At 40.1% G+C, this 22,431-nt stretch overlaps 2 protein-coding genes across 5 annotated transcripts in view; both read left to right on the forward strand.

The window, feature by feature from the left end:
- Positions 1-4,413, forward strand: part of LOC117402035 (non-receptor tyrosine-protein kinase TYK2) — a 41,951-nt gene extending 37,538 nt beyond the window's left edge. Inside the window, exons 21-24 of the mRNA XM_034002840.3 lie at positions 108-280; positions 781-898; positions 1,640-1,750; positions 2,803-4,413. Of these exons, the coding sequence (XP_033858731.3) occupies positions 108-280; positions 781-898; positions 1,640-1,750; positions 2,803-2,946 (546 nt within the window). The 3' untranslated portion in view covers positions 2,947-4,413. The remainder of the gene's footprint in view (positions 1-107; positions 281-780; positions 899-1,639; positions 1,751-2,802) is intronic.
- A 1,463-nt stretch (positions 4,414-5,876) lies between these two features.
- LOC117965556 (ribonucleoprotein PTB-binding 1-like) lies at positions 5,877-20,819 on the forward strand. 4 transcript variants are annotated; one of them, XM_059006949.1, is made up of 15 exons: positions 5,877-6,256; positions 7,883-7,949; positions 8,724-9,193; positions 11,445-11,636; positions 12,398-12,527; positions 13,245-13,345; positions 14,567-14,653; positions 15,031-15,124; positions 15,677-15,915; positions 16,105-16,198; positions 16,502-16,653; positions 17,079-17,159; positions 17,665-17,808; positions 18,135-18,218; positions 18,756-20,819. In XM_059006949.1, the coding sequence occupies exons 1-15, from the start codon at positions 5,933-5,935 to the stop codon at positions 18,900-18,902; spliced, it is 2,406 nt and encodes an 801-aa protein (XP_058862932.1). In that variant the 5' UTR covers positions 5,877-5,932; the 3' UTR covers positions 18,903-20,819. The 4 variants fall into 4 exon arrangements, with proteins under 4 accessions (XP_058862932.1, XP_058862931.1, XP_058862935.1 ...); XM_059006948.1 differs by having other exon boundaries at positions 5,878-6,256; positions 12,398-12,539; XM_059006952.1 differs by lacking the exon at positions 14,567-14,653 and having other exon boundaries at positions 5,878-6,256.
- Positions 20,820-22,431: the final 1,612 nt, after the last annotated feature.

Genomic DNA, 22,431 nt, shown 5'->3' on the forward strand with positions numbered 1-22,431 from the left:
CTCCCTTGAGACAGATATGTACAACATATCGAAACGTTGGGCAGCTGGCTCTTTGAGCTAATATATATATATATATATAATGTATTTTTTTTTTTCTTCTTGTGCAGGGTATGGATTACCTGCACTCTAAGCGCTATATCCACAGAGACCTCGCTGCTAGAAATATCCTTGTGGAAAACGAGAACGTCGTGAAGATCGGAGATTTCGGACTCAGCAAATACATCCCTGAGAACGCAGACTACTACAGGGTCAAGGAAGACGGAGACAGCCCCGTGTTCTGGTAAATAGGAGGGGTTCGGCTGGTGAAGGCACGGTCGCTTTTCAAGTGTGTGATTTAAGACTTTGCTTTGTGAACTGGGCAGTATGTTCACATAAGTAAATGAACCTGAAGCATTTGTATTCGGGCTTGATGTAAAGGTTGGCCAGTGACTTGATACATAAGGATTGTTCGTTCTTACGTTATGGCTGTCTTTGTCGTGATGGTGAATGCATTATTGTTTAGTTATATAATTGGAAAAGGCTTAGTGGGGAAACTCACCTGTGTTAACTGGAGGGTGAAGAGAAAAGAAGATGTTTTTCAGTGCATTTGTTCTAATTGTATTTCTGCAAATACAACGCCCTCAATAGCAGTGCGAGATGTACTGGCTCGCTTTAGGAACATTTAACCAGGAAGTGCAGGTCAAGTTTAAAAACCTTTGCCCTGTTGCCCCCTTGTGACAGGTAGTGGCAGCACAGCATCAGCGCAGCAATGTTGATTTCTTTGCTCTTTTTGCTCCGCAGGTATGCAATCGAGTGCCTGAGAGAAAGCAAGTTCTCCTTCGCGTCGGATGTCTGGGCATTCGGGGTGGCCCTGTTTGAGATCCTGACCCACTGTGATAACCGGCAGAGCCCCCCAGCAGTGAGTGCAGCAGCTGTCCCAGATAGAGAAGGAGCGCTAGCAGAAATACGCGGGACAGATTATTATTCTTATTATTAAACAGACACTTATTCAAAGCGATTTAGAGACTAGGGGGTGAACTATGCATCGACAACTGCTGCTGTTGCAGAGTCACTTAAAATAGGAGCTCGTTTGTTTTACGTCTCATCTGAAGGACGGAGCACAAGGAGGTTCAGTGACTTGCTCAGGGTCACATGCACAGTGAGGCAGTGGCTGAGCAGGGATTTGAACCTCCCTGTCATCAGGACCCTTTTCTGTAACCACCGGACCACCAAGCCTCCTCCAAGCTGTGGCCAAAAGTTTTGCATCCTAATTTAAAATTGTGATATTTCGAAATCCAACTTGAAATAATGTACTACTATTATGGCTTCTGGTAGACTTTTGCGATATCATTGTGTAGTGTCTTTTGATCACATGATGTTAAATAAAAGATCAAAATTATGTTGATATATATAATATATATATTATATATATATATATATTTTTTTTTTTTTATGTCTCAATCCAAAAATTCTTGGTGATGCAAAACTTTTGGCCAGAGCTGCAAACAAATTCCCTTATTGCTAACTGTCTAACAGCTCTCAACAACTACAACAGTGTTTATTAGTATTCAAATTAAAAGGGATGCACAGAGACTTTTTTTTGATGCAGTACTTTCCAGGCATCTTGGTAAAAATGACAAATCCTTCTTTTCCGTTTTAGAAATTCTTCGAGATGATCGGCAACATGCAAGGGCAGATGACTGTGATGCGTCTCATCGAGCTTCTGGACCAAAAACGCCGTTTGCCTTGTCCTAAAGACTGTCCGCACGAGGTAAGGGCGTCCAAAACTGTCTTGAAGACAAGGGGAGGGCGACGACGTTCATTCCAGTACTCCATTCACAGATCCGAAGAGCCAGACTTCCACGCTGCCCAAAATGATTATTTAAAGGGGAGAGTTAGCTGACTCAATATAAAAGGAGGCAACAGGAATAGCACAGTTCCAGCTATGGAAATAAGACTCCCATTGCATAGCAGTTTGACGAGTTTAATAAGACAGCTTGTTACCTATACACACTGTGGCTAATCAAGCTCAGAGTGAAACCTGGAATGGGTGAAACTGCTATGCAATAGGAGTCTTATTTACATCTTATGTGCTACCTTTGTCTCTTAATCGGAATATAACATGCATTGGATATATGTACTTCTATTTGATCATCCAGAGTAATGCACTTTGTAATAAAACCGAAATAAGAGTGTGTAACAGGGAGGTGTGTTACGTGTGTGGATCGTCACTGAATAATAATGATTCAGACACAGAGCATTGGGTGTTGACACGCCGCACAGGCACACAGATTTATTAACACACAAACATGTGCTGACACTAGGGCACCAGCAACGGTAGCCCTGGTGTCAGATTTAATAAAGACAACCAAACGAAACAAAGCTAAAAATAAAAGTTTGCCACACAAGGCGAGCGCCAGGCTCATTATAAAGAAACAAGATGTGCATCAAAGCCCAGTGCGTTTCACTGCACCCTAGTGGTTTGTGAATACTGCCCAAAGTTACTTGAAAAATAATTACAACACATGAGGCAGATGCATAAGAGAGCTCAGTGGAAGACCCAGATTACTCTACATAACTGACTCAGGCTGGAATCGAATACTTTCCCAGATAATAAAACAGGTGCTTGGAGCCAGTTCTGAGTGACCTTTCAAAAAGTCCATCACCGGTTTAAAATGTCACCTTGTAAAAGTTTAAACGCTGCCTGCTCTTGCTAAGAAGCTGGATTCCCCGACACGCAGAAGTCTGTATGTAGGCGTCAACTGAAACCTGGCATTTTTAAAGCTTTTTATTGATACTTGATTTTATTATTTCTCGCTGTAGGTTTATTTGCTGATGGAGAGATGCTGGGAAAGCGATCCTGCATGCCGTCCGGCATTCACAGATCTCATCTCATCCGTGAAAGAAATAGCCAAGCGGTATCGCCAACCTGCCACTGTCAAGCTAAACCTGATGAGCCAGCCCTGAGGGTCAGCACCAGTGGACGCCGTGCTCCGACTAATTATATCCCACCCCAGCATGGGAACCACTGAATCGACCGCCTTCACCAGTTGCCTGTTTTTTGTTTTTTTTTTGTTTGCAAATCTATGGACGAAATGCCTTCAAAAAGCAGATATTTTTTTATATATATATATATATAGCGCAGCTAATGTGGGTTGCCATTGTAAAGGTGAACTAGCGTGAAGTGAGTGTTGTACTGCTTCAGATAAACATGCACATCTGTTCGGGGGAAGTGATGATCATGCCATGGGACTGGATACGCTTGTCAGCTTTCCAGCTTGGAACTCCGAAGTGCTTTTTGATTCTGTCTTGGATTTTAAACTTCTTCCGTTCATCAGTTTGGTGACTAGCTAAATCATGCCAGGTGGTCGCTTGCTGTAGGCTGGCTGAGCTCAGTGCTGTCGTGGTGTAGTCGGCTGCTTTTCAACTGAGAGTCTTGGGAACCCAGTCAGCCTGATCTTGAAGCATAAAACGAACATCAAAAAAAGAGGAGCAAAAATGTAAACCTCTAGGTATAACGACTTGACTGCGCTTTCCCGCGATCTGTGTGGCCGCCTAGCAAGGTTTTAAAACGTTATTAATATTTTGCTCCTCTCTGGCACACACACACACAAAAAAGCCATTGTCTTCAAAAATCATGCAATGTTTGCCTTTCTGCTGGAGTGAATGACCGCAATCTCTTTGCAGCGAACCTGACTGCATGTTCAGTGCTAATCCGGAATAACAGGAAGATCTCAACTGTAGCGCAGCACTTCAGAACATATGGATAAACAATACAGGGCACATGCTTTCTCCTTCATACGTTATAATTAATCAAAGCAAGAATCAAGTGCAACGTGTGTGTATATAAATAAAATATATACTGTGTATTATGTAATATTATACTGCCTATTATAGCATCATTTTCCTTTTTAAGCCATGGTTGATAATATTGTCTCTGTTAAACTGTGTTAATGGCTATGCAGAAATGAATTGTATCTTGTTTTAAGCACGGACCTACAGCTGTTGTCAAAAGTTTTGCATCACCTAGAATTTTAGGATTCAGACACAATAGTAGTAATTAATAAAAAAATTTAAAAAAACTACACAAACATCATTTAGATCTTTTATTTAACATCATGTAATCAAAGAAACTACAAAATGATATTCTAAAAAAAGTATACTGGAAGCCATCACAGTAGTACAGTAGTATTTCATGTTAGCTTTTGAAAAGTCACATTTCAGTTGTTCGTTAAGTATGTGGAAAACTACAAAGCGGTGTGCAGTTCAATATGTGAAGGTAACATTATTCAGCAGGTTTCATTCGACTCTAAGAAGAAAAATGTGTTAATTCTATGGGGTGATACTAAACTTTTGTCCACAGCTGTGCAGCATAATGAAGCCTGTGGGGGGAAAAACGTCTGTGTGTTTACTATTAAAAATCATGATGTCTGATTTTCTTTGCCCTGTTTCCTCTGTTCAAGTATAAAACCATCACAAACCAAGCGAGTCTTATGTAGACAGGGGGTCGAGCTGAAAGAGTTCACTGCAAATAAAGTAATTGCATACATTTTCTGAGCCGTGCACATCCCACAGCTGTATAGGTCTGCAGTCGTGTGTTTTCACTTGAAAACACGGTATCGGGCACCACGCTATGTTAAAGGAAAGCCATGCTTTCAGACTGTGTTGTACTCCCTCAGGTGAACTTAACTGAGAATGTGTGTAATTAGATTTTCAATGGTCTTTGTTATTGTGATACAAACAAACATTCAATACAGCGCAGGAATAATAGATCACCCACCACCTGTAGAAAGAAGGGGAAATGTGTTTGAAAACAAACCGTGGAGATACTTCTAGGCACGGCCGTAACCAGATATGAGGACACCGAGGTCGTGTCCTCGGTAGTTGTTGTTTTTTTTTGCATCATCAATGCTGATGCACATGTAAAAATTCTGGTCAAGTACAAAAGACTCCTTTAATTTCCTCTGTTGGTTTGCTGTGTAATATAGATTTGGAGGTTGAATAGTAAATGCCAAGCAGTGATATAAATACTGCCAGATAGAGCTTGAAACCTAAGTGTGACGTCGGTAGAATGTCAACTCTGGTTCCGACGCTACTTGCAGGCTTTTGATGCCATGGTAACTACACTCACTTATTTCTATTTAAATATATTAATGTGTGTGTGATGCCATTTCCTGCATAGTTTGTTACATTTTTGGCAAAAGATACCATAAACAAGGTTGTTAGTTTTGCATGACGGGTTTCTTTGAGCTAATATATAAAGCATAATACATTTCATTAGCGCTTCTCTTTCATTTACTCTGTGTTACATCTTAGAACAAAGGTGTTTATCATGTTTGCAATTAGAAGAACCATTACAGAATCATGACATACGATCCCATCTGCCTCGCTTAAGGGGGTGGTCACACTGGGGAGATATTTAATAACAAAAAGGGGGTGGATTTATTTAACCTCGTGTAGAACCAGATATCATATTGCAGCCAGCATGTATTTTTGCATTTTAAAACACGCTTTCTATGTATATATATAATTTAAATAAACATTTGAGGCGAAAGCATGTTAGTGATTCTCACGATGCGTGATATCATTAACCCTGTTTCGTATACCTCATTGCAAAAATAAATAAATAAATAAAGTTAGCATCATTTTTTATTGGTATTTTATTTAATTTCGTTGAAATCGTATATGAAGAAAAAAAAAACGCATTAAAAAATGCTAAGGAAATCCAGGAGTGACTCGCTGCGAGTCGCAGGGAGACGGATACAAACATAATATTTAGCAGCTTCAACATGCCCTTCATAATGCCCACGGTGTGGATTTGCATCCCATGTGACCTGCCAAAAAAAAAAATCCAAAACTCTCATCCAATGAGAAGAGCTCTTACTACCCGTCTGTTTTGTTTAAACTGATCCAATGCAGTGACCTGTTGCTGTTGCTAGATTGAATCTTCCCAATGATGGAGGCAGCCGTGTCCGTTAGCGCCGCAACCGGTAAAGAGACCGTCAGAACCGAGCCGAACTTCGGCGCCGAACCGCACCACGACCTCGCCGCCGAGCAGGGAGAGTATGGGTACTGGGCCCACGGAGAAAGCGCGGATCCGGGGGATCCGGGTGAAGAAGAAGCCGCGGCGGGGTTAGAGAGCCGCCGAAGGTTAGATGAGGAGCTCTCGCCGCTCAGTCCGGAGGAGATTGAAAACCGGCTGGAGCGGACCCAGAGGGAGTTTTGTAACCGTCGGAAAATCATTATAAAAAACCTGCCGGCTGATGTCACAAACCAGGTAGCTTTCTGACTAGTTTTCTAAACTTTATACACTTTTTTTTTTTTTTTTTTTGCTGGGACAGGGAACGATAGAGAAGAACTTCCCGTGAAACATTTTCCTGCCAACTCTCACGGATGCAGCGTGACAAGCAGCGTTGTGTTTTTTTTGTTTTTGTTTGTTTTTTTAATTTATTTATTGTCTGTAGTTTAAAAATTGTGCGATTTAAAAGGAGTAATCGGTTATGTAAACCTAGAAGCTCCCCCCTCCCCGTTTTTTTTTTGTGAACTGTATTATTTTACCGTACTCCTTGGTTGTTTCAATATATTGATAACGCCCAAAAACAGTTGGGGAAATAATATACCTTTTAGAATGAACTGCCTTCCTCGCGGAATTAAACGCTACTTTTTTACCGAAGGAAATCTGCTATAGTTAGATGGGGAATTTTATTTAATTATTTTCCTAAACTTTATTTGAGTGGGGTGGCTTCACACGAATCCGCTGCCACTTTTTTTAAAAAAACGAAACACAATAAGTATAGAAATGTCTATATGACGTTAATCCTTTTGTTTTGTAGAGAGACACACATGCTTTGTGGTTTCTAGATCAAATGTTGACCAAAAACAGTATGGGGAGGGAGGAATGAGCCTTTTTACTTATACTGCAGCTTATTGCTAAAGGAAAGTGCTGGAGAGGCGAGTGGTCCCTGTGACCTGCTGAGGGCTAGATCACAAAGCAAATACACTTGTCATGTGACTTTTGACACCGTGTAGAAAGTAGTGTGTGTGTTTTTTGTTTTTTTAACCCTGTCATGGCGTTTCTGTAAATATCCAGCAGACTCACAGGCCTTAAAAATGTACTGTCCAGTTAAACCAGATTAAAGTTGTCATGTGAGACTACATCACAAAGCAGAGTATAGTAGGCAAAGCCTGCTAATCATCCACTTTAGTGATACATTCAAAGATGATATAATTCACTTTAAATAACCCTACGGTGGCTGTGTGGTCCAGTGGTTAAAGAAAAGGGCTTGTAACCAGGAGGTCCCCGGTTCAAATCCCACCTCAGCCACTGACTCGCTGTGTGACCCTGCGCAAGTCACTTCACCTCCTTGTGCTCTGTCTTTCGGGTGAGACGTAGTTGTAAGTGACTCTGCAGCTGATGCATAGTTCACACACCCTAGCCTCTGTAAGTCGCCTTGGATAAAGGCGTCTGCTAAATAAACAAATAATAAATCTAACCTAACACTTGGTTGAACATCTGCCGTGTCATACAGCCACCCTATTAGCTACACTTCACATAATGGTACATTTGATTTAGAAATGTGGCTACTGGAGTTTATTTGAATGACTTCAATCCATTGAATAATTAGTTGAAAATCCTAAGAGATTCTCGCCATTCGCTGCCTGCAGTGGATTTCAGGTGACGTCAAGCCATGCAAAGGTCAAACAAGAAGACATGCCGTAAACAAAAAAAAACAGCTCACTGACCATTTTTTTATTATTTAGCAGCACAGTTTTATTGCAGTAGGTGATAAACCCGAGTTGTGCAGTGAAAACGGGAATTGTGAAGTGGAGTTCAGGAAGTTGTTGGTAGCTATTTGATATTAACTTGCAAGCTATATGCATAACCTTTGTGTTTTTTTTGTAGGAGGTCCATGATCTGTTAAGCAATTATGACTTGAAATACTGCTTTGTGGATAAATATAAAGGAACAGGTGAGTAATCTGGCATGTTGAACAGTTCGCTGTTATTTTTTTGGTTTATAAACAGCATAGCACTACCAGTTTACACCCTAGTCCAAATACCCCCCCAAACTAGCAAGCTGCAGCAGTTGTGACTTCCCTTTTCCGACTTTAGTTGCTGTCAAACAAAAAAGGAAGTCTAATTTAAACTTGAGTGCCAGCCTGGGAAAAACAGGACAAAATGCCTGTTTGTGTGAGCCATGCTTGTTTCGTTTCTGCCACAAGTGCAGATGTTTTAAGTGTGGCATGTGGCTTTTCTTTTCCCCTGTATTTTAAAAAGAAAAGAAAAACACATTTGTAGTACACAAGCCGGTCTTAAATCCCTCTAACCTTGTCAAGGGGATTCCCATCCTTTGTCTACAGCTGTGACCAAAAGCTTTGCATCAACATATACAAACATAATTTAGATTTTTTATTTAAGATCGATTAATCAAAGAAACTACAAAATATTGCAAGTTTCTACCGGAAGCCGTAATAGTAGTACAGTGTTTCATGTTTGATTTTAAAATGTCATATTTTTAATTAAGTGTATGGAAAACTGCAAAGCGGTATGCAATTCAATATGTTAACGTAACATGATTGTGCATTTGACTTTGTGACGCAAAATGAGTTCTTTCTATAGGGGGATGCAGTGCTTTTGGCCAGAACTGTGCAGTATAGTTCGGCTGTTTGTGTTTTATACTGTAGTGGGAACCTTTTTTTAAAAAATCAATACAATAAAATTAAGCGAATGTCTCTTCCTTTCAGCTTTCGTGACGCTGCTGAACGGCGAACAAGCCAAGTCCGCCATCAAGGAGTTCCACCAGTACCCTCTACGGGACAGGGAGGTCTCTGTGCAGCTCCAGCCCACGGACGCCTTGCTGTGCATCGCCAACCTGCCCCTGTCCTGCACGCAGCAGCATTTCGAGGAGCTGGTCCGGCCCTTCGGCAACCTGGAGCGCTGCTTCCTGGTCCATAGCGAGCTCACGGGCCACTCCAAGGGCTACGGCTTCGTGGAGTACATGAAGAAGGACTCGGCCGCCCGGGCCAAGTCAGAACTGCTGGGCAAGCAGCTGGGCACGCGCACGCTGTACGTGCACTGGACTGAAGTGAACTCCCTCACCTACCCGCTGCTCCACTCTCGCTGCCTGTGCGTGGACAGGCTGCCCCGTGGGCTTAAAGACGTGGAAGACTTGAAGGAAGTGTTCGCTGAGTTCCACATGCCTATATTTTGCCAAGTAAGGCTAAAAGTGTTTTTTTGGAGGGGGTGTTTTTTAAAGAGCGGAAGGCTAGGAAGGGAACTTATTTTTATTTCTTTATATTTTACATGCAAGTGTTTTGATGGTCTTAATTTGACCTACAGTAAAAAAAAATCTGTGTGTTATCCCAGAGTAGGAATCCCATCAGAAGTGTTTTTATTTTTTGTTCCGATTGCAGTGTGAACAGGACGGCTCATTCCTATTGCGTAGGGCTGTGGTGCCACCTGGAACGCTTGTTGGTTACTGCCGTGGAGCATTTTCTATTGTTGCAGGGGCTATGGATTATGGAATTGTGTGTGTGTGTGTGGAACAGAGGCCTGCTCTGTAATGCAGTCTAAGCGGTGTCAGTTGAGCAAGCTTCGTGCTAAAGAACGTCCAGTAATGCAGGCTTTTTTCTTTCAAAGGCAGTAATTGCTGTGCATGCAGAAAGTAGACCACCAGGACCATGATGTACATAGTGACCATTGTGCGATCCGTTCCAGCCTACTGTTTTTGTACCTTACTGAAAATGAAATGTGTGTGTTTTTTTTATGGGCTGTTTTTAAATGCCGCTTATCTTTTTTGCCCTGCTTTCCATCATAGAAAACCTTCAATGGAACCACCTGACAGTCACAGGTGGTCATTCTGAAATCTGAGTGACCTGCCCACACAGTGTAAATTGGAACTGCCCTGTTCAGCTCTCTTTGTGTTCCTTCCTTTCGGTTTACGTGATGAAGCCCTTTCTGGAACTTGTACAATGGCTGTCCATTGGGGGACCTTTTGTTATGTTAATTGAGTGTTTTGGCAGTTGGGGTGGCTGCTTTTTGTACAAGAATCGCAGAGTCTGAAAGGAGAAATTGAACCGCTGAGTGGTTTTTTTTGGTTCCATAATGTGCTCATTAGCCTTGGCCTTTTCAGACAGAGGGTGCCTATGGAGTTTTTAAAAGCAACCATGTCACGCGTGTGCATGTTGTGTACTGATCAGGAAGTTAAGAGTTTTTTTCACAGCTCCTGTAAAATTGTGTTTAAACTCCCGGGGGGTAGTTTCACATGACAGCTCTAGGCAGCAGTGTATTAAACCCAACTCTCTTCCATTTAATAAAGAAGAAAAGAACACGTCTATCCTTTAATCACCAAGATGGATTTCTACTAAACTTTATCGTTCTGTCTTTTTTTATAGGTGGGTTAAATCAGATAGCTTGTTAAGTGCTAGCTGTGCTTTGTGTAACTGGTCCCTGTAACCTGGGAAATGTACAGGTGGATTGCAATGCATGCTTATTGTTATGGCTAATGTAGTAAAATGTTATATAGTGTGTGTGTGTATATTGCACCTTCTAAAAAATATATATATTATATATATATATTTTGAGGTGCAATCGGCACTCTAATTTCATATTCTATTATCGTATAGACATTTAACACTAATCAATGCATTGAATTGATGTTTTATTTGTCAAAATAAGCAAACGTTAGTTATTTAACAGATCTAATAACTAAAAACACTGTTGTGCATAAGTTAAACAAAAAGGCACGACTTGCATTCCAATTAGAACACTCCCGAGTATAAAAAAAGAATACAAAGGACTTGCGTTTAAAAGCTGAAAAGAATATGCATGCGTCCACATCAGATTAACATTGTAATAATAAAAAATACTATTGGCAGAAGTAATTTCTGAACTACGGTTGTTCAATACTGTTTAGAAAGCATTTGAATTAATGTCACAAACCCTGACTAATGTAACTTATCGTACTAAATTCAGCTGCTTTTTCTATAATGCTGCCATATAATCCAAACGCAACGTGCTTTGAAGCAAAAGGTAATTGGTAGATTTAATAGATAGTGTTGCCTTAATTAAAAAAAAAAAAAAAAAAAAAAAAAGTGAATACTTGGCCTACTTCTGACTTGTCTTACTCAACGTGTAATGTAGGCAGGAAGTGTGTATCCTAGCAACGTGCAAAATCTAATATACTAGCATTAGAAGCAGCGCACTCGCACTCAAGGCTTTAATGCATACCTGCAACAGGAGACTTAAAACTGGGTACTAATTGAATGCATCGATTCACCAAAATGTAATCGAAGCTCTAAAATTTAAGGACAGATGATCAATAACGATGCATTGTGTAATTGTTGCACCCCTGTATAAATGTGTGTGTTTAGTTCTCATTGCATTTGGTTCATCTTAACTCGGTCCCTTTTTGTGGTGGCATGTTTATAAAGCATGTCTTAATCACAGGCCTCTTTGTTTGTCAGCTGGCTCAGGGACAGGATGCCCAGTTCAGGCGCTTTGCAGTGTTGGAGTTTGAGACGCCAGAGATAACGGAGATGGTCCAGAAGAGTACAGACGGGCTGGCTTTTGGCAGGAGCCACATCCGGGTGTCCTTCTGCGCGCCCGGGCCCCCGGGACGAAGCATGCTGGCAGCGCTCATAGCAGCACAGACCATGGTGTGTGTTCAGTGGGCTTTAACCAGCCTGTAGACTGGGAAGGTTAGGCTCTGATACGATCTTGAACAGGTCGTGGTGTGTGTTTTAACCAGCCTGTTCAGCGGTGGCCAAAAGCTTTGCATCACTCTGTAGAATTCTGTGGAATGAAACCTGCTGAGTAATGTTACGTTAGCGTATCGCATTGCATTCTGCTTTGTAGATTTCCAGATACTTCATGAAAAACTGACATTTTCAAAATGAAAATGAAACATGAAATACTGTACTACTGTTATGGCTTCTGGTAGACTTGAGATTTATTTTTTAGATTCTTTGATTACGTGATAATAAATAAAGGATCTAAATGATGAAAAAACAGTATGTATGTCTCAATCCTAAAATTGTAGGTGATGCTAAACTTTTGGCCATAGCACTGAAAAGGTGAAAGGTTGGGGTCTGATGTGATCTTGCACAAATTAACTATTATGTTTTGATTTTTAATGTGACATCTGGATCGAGGTGGATCTGGTACCACATTATTATTATTATTATTATTATTATTATTATTATTATTATTATTATTATTATTATTTATTTCTTAGCAGACGCCTATAATTGGCAACCATGTCATTGTTGCTTTTTAATCAGGTTTAATCCTTTCTGTCATGGGATTAGATGAAATTGGTTATTTCTTCATTTAAATTAGGTTTTTTTTGTGTGTTTTTTTACTGCTGCATATTGCGATGGTGCGTTGCTGAATATCTGCCTTTACATGCTTGTTGCAGGCACTGAATAGAGGAAAGGGGCTGCTTCCCGAGCCAAACCTAATGCAGATTCTCAGCAGCCTCAACAACCCCACCACTCTGAAGCTCCTGATGAACCCTCTTCTGCAGGCACCCCCAGGGAGAAAACACGGTAACAAGCATGGTAATATAAAGCACAGTGCAGTACTTGCCAAAATTCCAGTACTGATGTCATCCTGTGCGTAGAGCACCACGGCTGAATGCAGTGTTCAAAAATTGAAACAAAAACAGCCATACCTGGTACCTTTTTTTTTTTTTTTTAAGCCGTTATTACCAGAATGAATAAATAAATTAATGTGTGTTGCTTCCCGGCCCTCTCGCCCAAACTTGTACGATGACACCCTACACAGGACGTATTCACTTATAACTTGTTTTGTGTGCTGTGTTGCTTGTAATGTCATTTTAAAAGTGTACATCTTCCTGGTTGCGGAGATTGAAACCAGATCCCTCTGCGTATCTGTTTCCAGGTTTCTGGTGTGGGCTCAACTGGCTACTGTTCCCAAAGAACCGTCAATAAAAGACTTATTTTTATACAGAGCTCTTTATGCCTTGGCATCCCAGAGCGCTGTACAAAATTTAAAAACAAGAGCTTGTCTGTACAATCCACTCCAGCTACAACCAATTTAAGCCAATTTAAAAAAAAAAAAAAAAGTTTATAGGTCAAGTTGATATGCAATAGGTGTTTTATTGATATCATTTAGTGGTGTTTGTAGCCTGAATGCCTCCCAAGAATCATTTTTTCCAGATGAACTTTGGATGCTACTAAAAGTGCCCTTGTATAGAAGTTTCTCGTTGCTGTTAGGGCTGTAACAGTCTTATCATCTTGTAGGAATTCTTGGAGCTGCTCCCACGGTGCCTTTCCTGGGAAACCCTGCCCTGTCTGGAGCTCTCCTGCAGCTCCTGCTACAGAACCAGAACCAGCTGCAACAGGTATGAAAAACAATGCATCCCATAGGGGACAGAGAAAGCAGGTGTGTGAGCATTATTGTGGGTTGTAAAGAGGAGAGCAGCATTGTGCCTCTTGTGGTGGTTTTTTTTTTTTTTTTTTTTTGTTTCATAAAATATTTACTAATTTAAGGAAGAGTGCATTATTTTTAATTTTAAAATCTTAGTTGGTAATTATTTATTTCTTAGCAGACGCCCTTATCCAGGCTGACTTACAGTTGTTACGAAATATCACATTGCAGATAAGAGCAGTTATAAAATACAATAGTCGGTAGTAAATAAGAGCAAAATCAAGTAAGAGTATAAATACAGTAAATTAAGTTTGAGAGCCATTTCGACTAACAGCAGTTAAACTTACAGAAATATTTTCTTAAGAGTAAATTCCATTAAGAGCAAGTAGTAAGTGCAATAAATGAATAAGAACGATTTCAGATAAGAGCAATTGCAAAAAACGTGTAATATACTGGAAAATTGACGTGTAGAATACACACACACACACACACGGTCGAATTGGATACTGTAGCACACGCGAGTGTGTGCTGGGAAGGAGTAATTATAACCCTTTGAGGACTGCGATGATGTAAACATGATCATACTGAAGTGGTGTTCTGTGCCCGTGATTGGGAACCTCAAACGCATTTCATTTCTTTTGAATTACTGGGCCACCATACTATTGCATCTCCTTGAATAGGGGAGTTTTTTTTTTTTTTCTCAATGCAACGTCACTGAGCCGGGCATTACATTTTTAAAGGGGCGGAGACATTTTACAGCAGCATGCAGAAACAAATCATCACAGGAACTTGTTTACAGTGACAAAAAATGCCAGAAAACACCTTAAATCCAATGTATTTGACTAGTAGTTAGCATGTGTCTTAATATATATGTCTGTCTGATGCCTGTGGAAGTTGAACTGGGGGATGGGGGGGGCGAGGATAATCTTTGGCTCCTGACCAAATCCTTTGGTGCACATTGCACACAAGCATTCTGCATGCCTGTCAAACTTTTTCAATTGGATTTCTTTCTCCTTTTGTAGCTATTTTTAACTTGCTCTTAATTTGAACAACCCTACTCCTGGTTGAAAAAAACATTTTAATTCCTGCTTTCTCATCTCCTGGCACCAACGATTCTTCCTGTATCTGCTGTCTTTCTCTTTCGCTTCCGTTTTCCCTTCTCTGTATTGCTTTCTCTACCTGCATCACGTGGCAGAACGTCTTGCTCGGGAACCCTCTGCTCCTGCAGAGTCTTGTTTGGACACGGCTGCTGCAGAATAAGGAAAACCAGGCAGTCCTGAGTGTGAGTTCATGCAAGAGAGTCAAACCTGAAGCAATGTGCTGTGCTGTGGTGTGCTGTGGAGTCTTTCTTGTGATGTGTCTTGGCAAAAACAGGAGGCTACTCCAGTCTTCAAAGTGAAATTGAGGGGTGGAGTTATGCTCCATTAGTTTTGCCGTGTTGTTTTTTTTGTCACTTGTGTGCGGTTTTTAAAAGTACAGCATGCATAATGAAGTGTGCACATTGGTTTCATTTATCCACGGAAGGGTTAGGAGTACCTTTTACGTTCTTCCCTGAAAATTCCTAACGCAAGTACATTTGTCGTTTTGCTTGATGTAACTGGATTGTGAGATGAAGTCGAGATGAGATTACTGACCTGCATCCCCCCTATTCGTTCACAGCACCCCGGTATCATGGGAGATTCTCCTCATGCAGTTTTACCGCAGCAGAATGTATTGCAGCAAGGACTGGCTATGCTGGGGGATCTAGCTGCAGGTATTTTCTTTTGATACGTCGCCAATCTACTAAATGAATTGCAAACCTCTAAAGCTGAGGGAACTCAAAGCCACATTTTCAGGAACAATGGCTTGAAACCTGGTCCCAGGAGACCTAGTCTGAGGCAACTTTGCTGTATCAAACTCCAAGTCTCCCCCGGTGTGTCGTGCAGTGGCCTAAAACCTAGTCTCCTGAAACCCAGGTTCCAAGCCACAAAGTGGCTTCGTGTTCCCTCAGCTTAAGATCTTAAATATGACTTGCCACAGCTGTGAAAATGTACATCATTTCATGATGGGTTAAGATTTCGCTGCAGTGTGTATACTGCTTTCTTAACAATGTTCTGGTAAAGGGTCATTGGTCCTAGTAAACAAAATTATCTTCAGTGTTAGAATTTGCTTTTGTAGACACTTGAACTACTAAAGGGATCTAGAAACTGGAATTACCAGTTTGTATCAAAGGGGCAAACTAGTACCTGTGCATGCATATTTCCCTGTTTTGTCATCGGTAAATTTTTATTATGCCACTTTTAATAAGACTGAGCTTTTCCCTCAGCTGGTCTGTCTCCTGATGTTCCCTCTGGACCAATGAAGTCTCCCAACACATTCTACGGGCTCCGTGGAGTCCCGACAGATAGAGAGTCCCCCACAGCAATGGGGGAGCACCATCATCCGCAGGCCAACCAGCCTCCAGCCCTTCAGGGCATGGGCAGCCCGCTGCTGGGGTCTATTCTAGGAGGGATGCAACAGCAGAGCCAGAGTCTGTCTGGGGACAGTGGCTCTGCATTGTCTGGGGTAAGGAAAAGTGCATTTGTTTTCAACCCTCCTTTTATCTGATGCCTGTAGTTTTTCTATTTTATGTAAGCATGCATGTTGTCTTCAAACAGTGAAGTGTGTAATGATGAGGGCTCTTGAAAAGGAATGGATGGTGTCCTGTGTAAATAACTATATGCCTTGGTTTTTTTTGTTTTTTTTTAATAATAGGTTTCAATATTGGGAGAACCACCTAAAGACTTGAAGATTCCTCAGAACCCGTTCCTAAACATCCAGAGTGTGTTTCCAAGCGTGGGCATGCAAGGTAAAAATTTTACATTTTATTAAGGCTGCAATCTTTCAACTATACACTGTATAACTGAGGCTTGTGTGGGCAGCCTGGCTACGTTTTGCAATACCTTTTTTAATTATTGGCTTTTGAGACGCTTGGAAATGATCACAAGGCAGGCAGCTGACCTCTTCATTAATGTAATTTAGCCCTTTTGAATTGTCTGACCCATTGCAGTGTTCAGTGTGTCTGAAAGGAGCTGATCTCCTGTGCGTAAATGTGATTCTCTTATAGTTTGATCCTGTTTTAAATTTAACTTTTATCTATTAATCCCCCCAGCTGTGAACTCCAGACCACACCCCTACAGAAAGAAGCCAGGGATTTTGGGGAGCATGTCCAATCCTAGAATTGCGCAGAATTCCCATTCTGATTTTGCGGTTCCTTCTAGCAGTAGATACCAGGATAACTATGCCTTTGGAGAATACAAACAGGTAAACCCAAAGACTTAATAATGATGCTACCTTTCTTTTTGCAATGAGGTATGTGAAACAGGGTATAAAATGTACTGAAAGGTTGGATCTGGTCATCCAAATGATCAGTTTCTCCTTGTGATACTCGAGTCGCTCTCAAATGTATATGAGGCGGTTTGAACAACGAGCGCTCAATCCTTTATGTACCTCAAGGGGTTAAATTGTTTTGATGTCTGCAAATGGGTTTCTCTGCCTCCCTCAACAGGGCAGTCTTCCTCCTCCTGAGAATGTGTTTGTATTGCAGAATGCCATATATAAATTCAGATCTGCCACAGCTTGATATCCTGAGAGAAATGCCCACAAGTGCAACAGAAGTGTATGGTTAGGGTAAAAAGACCGCGGTGGCTTTTTAAATGCTTTATGATGGTTTTACGTTTTCTTTACAGGATTCCTTGTCACATGTGTACCAACACCATGAGCCTGCTGACCCTACATCAATGAGAGGGTATGGCCACCACAGACAAAAGGTAAATCAAAGCTTAAAAGAGTAAGTATGCTAGAAATGAGAAACTTCGTCAGACACAACCACCAAAAATCAAAACGTCAGACAAATTTGAGCCACTTCAAAACTTAGATGATCAAAACCAACATCAAGAGAATGAAAGGAACAACATCCAGGACCCTAAAAACCAGTGCAGCCAGGCAGCAAAAAGGGAGGTGATTATTGGGGGACTCCATATTGAGAGACCCAGCAAGTTCAGTGTTCAGTCTGGACCCCCTTACTACAACAGTGTGCTGCCTTCCAGGAGCCTCTGTCAAGCACATCACTGAGAACGTGGACAGGCTCCTAGAATGAACAGGAGACGACCCGGTAGTAGTCGTCCACATCGGCACAAACAACATTGGAAGAGACAGACCAAAATCCCTGCAAAATAAATTCAGAGATCTAGGAAGGAAATTAAAAGGCAAGACCAAAACTATGGTATTTTCTGGGTGTCCACTAACCACTGCTTTTTTCTGTTTTTTAAAAAGGGGCTCTATCGCTCCAGCTACAGTGAACATAACCAGTTTGGTCCCTCTCCTGTGCCGCCACCCCCTCCCTTTAACCCGGGGTCTCCCTCTTCATACTTCAACAGTGGCTTCAAGGCTGGACTCCAACAGTCTCACCTCAATAAGGTAACTGTAGAAATCCAGTTTCGCGTGCTCCTTTTTAAAAGCACAACCAGCATTTTCATTTTACTTTATTTATATTCTGTTAAGCCCACATGTTTTAAAAAAAAAAAAAAAAATAAAAAAAAAAAGACCTGCATATTTGTTGCTTAATTAGCAATTTGCATTGATCTGGCCAAGTGTGTCTGTAGCTGCCTTTTGATTGCACAAAGAAGGAAACAATCAACTGATCTTTTATTTATTCATGCAATATTATGTCGGCTGTGTGAAATGACCAGCATGTCTGATTTGTAGTTGTGTTTATGGTATTCTCTTGCAATTTTTTATTTTAGGCGGTGGGAATGCCTCCAGTGTCCCATGGGGGTGGAATGTACGGGTATGGCCTTAACGTTTCTCCTCCAGGGCATATACTAAAGGTAAGCTGTGCAAAGAAATGTCACTGTTCTACCATCGGCTTCAGTTCTCTTAACACAACAGGTGTTCTGTCGTCTTGGACAGATATATCCGGGAAAGTATTTATCAAGGGAGTTCAATTTTAGAATGAATTGTTCATGGAGCACGGGAATTGCTGATTGCCAAATAAAGTTGACATATGTACTGGATGCACTTGCATGTAAATTCTGGATTAAACAGTCTGTCATGATTTTATATATATCTAACTTTCAAGTGTGGATCCTGGATTAGGGATGGAAGTAAGACTCCCATTGAATAGCATTTTGATACATTCTTGGATTTATTATGAGTTTAATAAGAACCCCCTGTGCTTGTTACTTAATACACTGTTGCTAATCAAGCTTATAATAAAGTCTAGGGGGCGGGGGGACGACTGCTATGCAATGGGAGTCTTTTATTTCCATCCCTGTACATTTGCTGCAAATTCCTAAATGTTCCACAATCGCAAAACCTGTAAAGCAAATAGCTGATCTTGAAAACGAGTTAATTTATTTTGCTAGACGCCGATTGGAGGGCAGAAGCGAGTGTTCTCTCGCCTCATCCCTTCCCCGGAGCCCAGTCCTGAAGGAGGCTACGTGGGCCAGCATTCCCAGGGTCTAGGAGGGCACTACGCAGACTCTTACCTGAAGAGGAAAAGGATATTTTAAGCGGAGCCCTGGAGTAGCAGAAGTGTGTTACATTGTACTAATCATCTGTGTGTGTGTTTGTTTTTTGGTGATGGTCTGACTTTCACCAAGTGAAAGTCCTACTTCTACAGTAGTTGTATTCCAGACCAGCTCTTAAACTGTGATTTCTTTCCCAAGGTCTTTTAATTAGAAGTCTTTTTTTCTCCCCATTTTATTGAGGTTTTATTTTTGTGTGTGTGTAAAGGTTTATTAGATTTTTACCTTTTTTTGTTTATTTGGATTTGTATTTAAACATATTTTGGTTTATTTGGCGTCACAAAGTTTAAAATTGACTGAGCCTTTATTGGACTATTATTGAATGTTATGTTGCGTGAGCAAAGCCCAAGTGTTTTATTCTTTAACTTTTTATCATTGTTTGTGTGAGAAATAAGGAAATATTAATTTACCTTTGTTTAATTTGGCTTTACGGTGTCTTTTTTACTTTTTTTTAAGTTAGTGATGGGAAAAGAAATGTATTTGTTTGTACGTTGTCCATGTAAATCTGTCTTGAGTTAATGTCTTAGTTAAAGAATGTTACCTATTTCCCATCACCCCCAAAACTGTTGGCTTTTTACAGTCTTCTGGGGGTGTGATGGTAATATTGTGCTCTGTCTTATTTTCTTTAGGTTTTGTTAGTTGTGTGTGTGTTTTTTTTTTTTTTTTTTTTTTTTTTAATATGCAGCATCTTTCCAGACATGGTACATAATTTCTATTTTTACACTGAATGTATTTTCCCTTATTTGATAATATCGGAAGAAAAGTAATGTTTTTCTAAAACAGGATTTCAATGATCAGAGTGTGAATCTTTCTGCTGTTTCTAGCATCTTGTCATTTACTGGTTTATTGCATAGTAAAATACTGCGCGGTTTCTTAAATCTTCTGCAAGCTGGTATTGCTGACATTAGTCTAATTTTTGAAGTTCACTGATCAGACAGGTCCTGAAGCAGCAGGATTTTGTCCACAATAAGCTAGTTGCAATGCTGGAGGTCTGGCACCTGAAGTTCTTAAAATAATGAATTGTCAGGTGGTTGCTGCTTTTTAAAAATAGATTTAATATTTTTTTTTGTTTTCTTTTTAATTGTCTTACCTTCTAATTTCAGTCGACAGCATGCAAACTGTCAAGCCTAAACCTTTTTTTTTTTTTTTGCATTCTGTTTACTCTGGTAATGGCAGCTGTCGTTTTGCACGTGACGAACAAAGAAGTGTTATTCTCTTGAAGCCCAGTTTGCAATCCTTTTTTATGCGCCATTGGAAATGCTTTCCACTGTCTTTCCTGACATGTTACTAGAGGCACTTAACTGTGTTGAACATCTCTACCTATCTCTCCTACGTGGTGCATTCACTGACAAAAATCACTGATGCCTTTCCAGGATCGGAACTGCACTTCAGCAACAAAGAATACTGTTGTACATTTCAATTGCTGTTCAAATACAATAGCCATGTTGCAGTAACAATTAAATACTTTTTTTTTTCGTATATGTATTGCAGCTATTTTGCATCTGGTTCTTATTTTATCTTAACAAGTCTCTGGGAAAACAAATGCATGTAACCAAACGCAAGCTGTTGCTAGTTTTCAATTTGAAAGTGTGTCCATTCTTTTTATTTATACCTGCTATACTGTTGAATGCTAGAAGCCTCATTTCTCTGATCTACAGATCTCCTGTAGGAATGTATATATCTCTTGCACATTTCTTTTTGTTTTTGAAGTGTTAATTTGACCTCCCCCTGTCAACGTAACTGGACAGAACTTTTAGTTTTTATTATTATTTGTAAAGGTTGGGTTATGTGTTCTATCTATTGTATGGACCAATTGATCTTTTGAACAAATACTTTCACTGGAATGTTGATCTCTGGAATTTGAAAAGGTTTGGAATAAGTAAAATTAATTTAAAAAACAAATTGTTTCCTGTTTTTTGTTTATCGGTGTATTGTGCATCTTCTCTTTGCCAGGTAAATCCATCTGTTTTATTTTATGAGGTTACCATAAGACTTTCATGTTCACTGGGACAGTTCAGGGTTTTTAATGCAAGCCCCAGTGCATTCTGGTAAGTGTAGTCCTGCTGTGAAAGCTACCGGAGACGGGTAAAACGTATCGGAATGCGTTAGGACGTTATGTAGGTAACCTTGAGAATGGTCAAGACATTGAAAGACTATCATTTAATTTATTAAGTCTCTTGGGGTTTTTTTAAAAGGAGAAAATCAGCTTCCCCGGCGTCACCCTACACATATAATATCAACAAGATGTTAGTCTACTACGGTATAAATATAATTTCTATCTGACACACCTACATTACAAGATTATATATATATATATATATATATATATATATATATATATAATATTTTAAATTTTTTATTGTTTTTTTAATTACTCCAGAAAACAATTCGACTTTTTGGTTGCCAGGTAACTGGGAGTGATATTGGCACACTGATTAGAACGTGCCACGTGCCCGTCAGAGCTACAATCACGCGCCACCGGTTTGAATATTTCTAACGTTTTATTTGAATGTAGTGAGGCAGTTCGTTTTTAACAGAAGGGGACGGTTTTTTTCTCTCGTTTATTTAATAATTATGAAGAGTGCGGTCCAGCCTTAGCGTTATTAATACGTTTTAGGGGTTGTATTTTGTTAACAAGTTCTCAAAGAAGGGGAGGATTATTTTATTTATTTATTTTTTTTTTTTTTAATAAGACGGGAAACGACAGCCACCTCAAATGACCACTTCCAAACAAGTTATTTGTATTTTATTTATTTGTTTACTTTTTAAAACTTTTTTGCAATGTGTTCATGAAATGCGCTTTCCCGGTGAGTGAGTTACCTGTGACGGATAAAGATTTGAGAATCGTGTGACAACAACGATTACCTGTAAGTAAACGTCTTTTTTCAATGTTAATTACGCTGCACATCATTAAATGGCTGTTTTAAGAGTAGTTAGTCTCAGCAGTATAGCATGCCACCTTGATAAAGACATGTCATGCCTCATAAGATGAGATAATTGCTTACTAATTGATTTTGTACCTGTGCAGAAACTGTAACCCACGACGGTACATTCATGTCTACTGTTGTGAATTTGAAAAGTCTAATTTATACTGCATACGTTATTGAAAGTTATTTTTGCACACATACAAAAAAGTGTTTTTCTATTAAAGCTATATTGAAGAAATTACTAATTTTGTTATTCTAATTTTTAAAATGCGTTTTAACGTCCCTGTACTTTGTTTAGTATTGAAAATTCACAAGCAGGTGGTGACGTAATGTTTTCATAGTTTCACACACAATAGTGGCTATAGTGGCTTGAGACCCGTGCGACTATTTTGCTAGTTTATAAATATCTCTTATGAACCCGATTGAAACTTAACTGGAATTTGCAGCGCCGTTTGAGCTTTGGCTAGCCCCGGTTTTATCAGTAATGTATTTGTTTGTATTCTTCTGCATAAACTTTGAGAGTAGACCTCCACTGCAGTCAGGTAAAGACCTTTCAGGAATGTGATACCAAATGCATAGACTAGAGT

This window comes from Acipenser ruthenus, chromosome 34, assembly GCF_902713425.1.
Source record: "Acipenser ruthenus chromosome 34, fAciRut3.2 maternal haplotype, whole genome shotgun sequence".
Taxonomy (NCBI): Eukaryota; Metazoa; Chordata; class Actinopteri; order Acipenseriformes; family Acipenseridae; genus Acipenser; species Acipenser ruthenus.